This window comes from Priapulus caudatus, unplaced genomic scaffold (genome assembly GCF_000485595.1).
Source record: "Priapulus caudatus unplaced genomic scaffold, Priapulus_caudatus-5.0.1 Scaffold2095, whole genome shotgun sequence".
Classification (NCBI taxonomy): domain Eukaryota; kingdom Metazoa; phylum Priapulida; class Priapulimorpha; order Priapulimorphida; family Priapulidae; genus Priapulus; species Priapulus caudatus.
The window spans coordinates 6518-8272 of record NW_014579156.1 but is presented as its reverse complement, the minus strand read 5'-3'; the positions used below and the strand labels follow the sequence as shown (position 1 = coordinate 8272).

Genomic DNA, 1755 nt, shown 5'->3' with positions numbered 1-1755 from the left:
TTAGGGTTAGGGTTAGTCAGAAATAGCTAAACGAACCAGGTCAAACATATCTATATCTATATCTAATATCTCACTCAAATTAACAGCCACTGACAATGTAAATTGATAAGAATGCTCTACAATCGTTACAATTTGCAAAGTTCATATCATACTTGCATATTCCTTATGTGTCTGTACATCTCGGGCAAGGAACACCTGTCAAAGGCAATTAACAGTTTTAGTGGTTTTAGTGAGGCTGATTAATCAAGCGAAAGCCTTAATTAATTAATCAAGTTTCAATGATTAATCACAACAGACGAAAAACACGACATCCGACGCCATAAAAATTGAAAACGATGTAACGTAATACGTGCGTAAATTGACGTGCAAAATTACCATCGTTAAAAGGAAAAATGCACTCAAATCCTTCTCACCGTCGCGAAAGATCCCTCTCCCAAGATCTTGCCAAAGATGTAGTCCTCTGGCCTCTTCCTCGTTTGTTTCGTAACCCCGGGCGACGTCGCGCCCGCAGCCGCCGTTGCCGTGGATACGGACTGGGAACCTGCACGACAGAGCGCGGCAGCGTGAGCGGAGCGAGCGGGCATCGCCACGGCGACGACTGCGCCCGAGGACAATGGCGGTCGCGCCGCGGCAAATTAGAAATTAGATTAGGCGCGCTCTCGTCGTCGGCCTAATATTGCGTTCCTGACGAGCCGCTGTGATTGTGAATGCTTTGATGATGACGGTGATGCTAGTGTAGGAAGCAGGGGGTGGTACGGACAGAGAGGGGGGGGGGTAGTCAGGTGGCTTAGGTCCAGATTTGAGAAGGATGGGGGGGGGGGCACATGGCATTCATACGTTTTTACATAACGGCCATCTTGGATTCCAAGATGGCCGCCTTCCTGTATCGTGGTGAAGTGGCTCCAATCAAAAATCGAAAGCTAAGGTAATGGATAACACATGAAAAAAGTTTGGTGCTTTTATCCGGAATGTCCCCATCATCATTTTTTTTAGCTACCCGACTAGGATGCTAGGATGTATGGAGGGGGTGTATATAGAAAGGTGGCCTTATGTCCAATCGGGAGACCAAGAGGATCAGTAAGTAAGTAAGTATACAGAGGGGGATGCATAGAATGAAGAGGATATTGGGCGGGGGTATGACGCGCGCCCATTCTCACCTACCTGCGCTGTTTGGCAACACGCCAAACTTCGGTCGAGGCGGCTTGGTGGCGCCCACTGGTGGCCTCCCCCCGCTCGCCGTCTCGCCGTTCTCCACTCGCGCGTTCTCTTGCTCCGACTGCCGACTACGAAACAACGGGTCGTTCTCGCCAGGTGGCGCCGTCGTCGGCAGCTCCGGTCGCGCCGCCATGTCCGAACAAGCGAACGTCTCTCGGTGGCTAGACCTCTCTACGCAAGGTCCGGCATCGTCGGCGCACGGTCGCGCGGTCTTCGCCGTCGGCAATCTGGGAAAAAAAAAAAACCGTCAAAAACATCCGAAGCTGTTAACGAGCGGCGAGGCTCGTTAACGACGCGTCGCGCTAATTAGCGAATTAGATTTCACGCGTCGCCTCTCGAGCGCGCGCGAGCGATCGAACGCACTTACGCGCGCCGCCAGAAAGTCGTCGCAGACAAGAAATCTTTTCGTCGGCCGATCGACCAAAAGAAGATTCGATGGCGTTTAGCGAGGTTTTGGCGGGTGAGGCGGCAGCTTAACGCTGTCTCTTACGAACTAGCCGCTCGAAAGACTCTGGGATGATGTCTCTGTTTCAACATTAT

The 1755-nt window shown here is 51.3% G+C and overlaps 1 protein-coding gene across 1 annotated transcript in view; it reads right to left on the bottom strand.

Annotated features, from left to right (window-relative positions):
• Positions 1-1455, bottom strand: part of LOC106818216 (3-phosphoinositide-dependent protein kinase 1-like) — a 9483-nt gene extending 8028 nt beyond the window's left edge. The window contains exons 1-3 of the mRNA XM_014822939.1: positions 1162-1455; positions 414-541; positions 153-195 (exon numbers count right to left, since the gene is read on the bottom strand). Of these exons, the coding sequence (XP_014678425.1) occupies positions 153-195; positions 414-541; positions 1162-1348 (358 nt within the window). The 5' untranslated portion in view covers positions 1349-1455. The remainder of the gene's footprint in view (positions 1-152; positions 196-413; positions 542-1161) is intronic.
• Between the last annotated feature and the right edge of the window lie 300 nt (positions 1456-1755).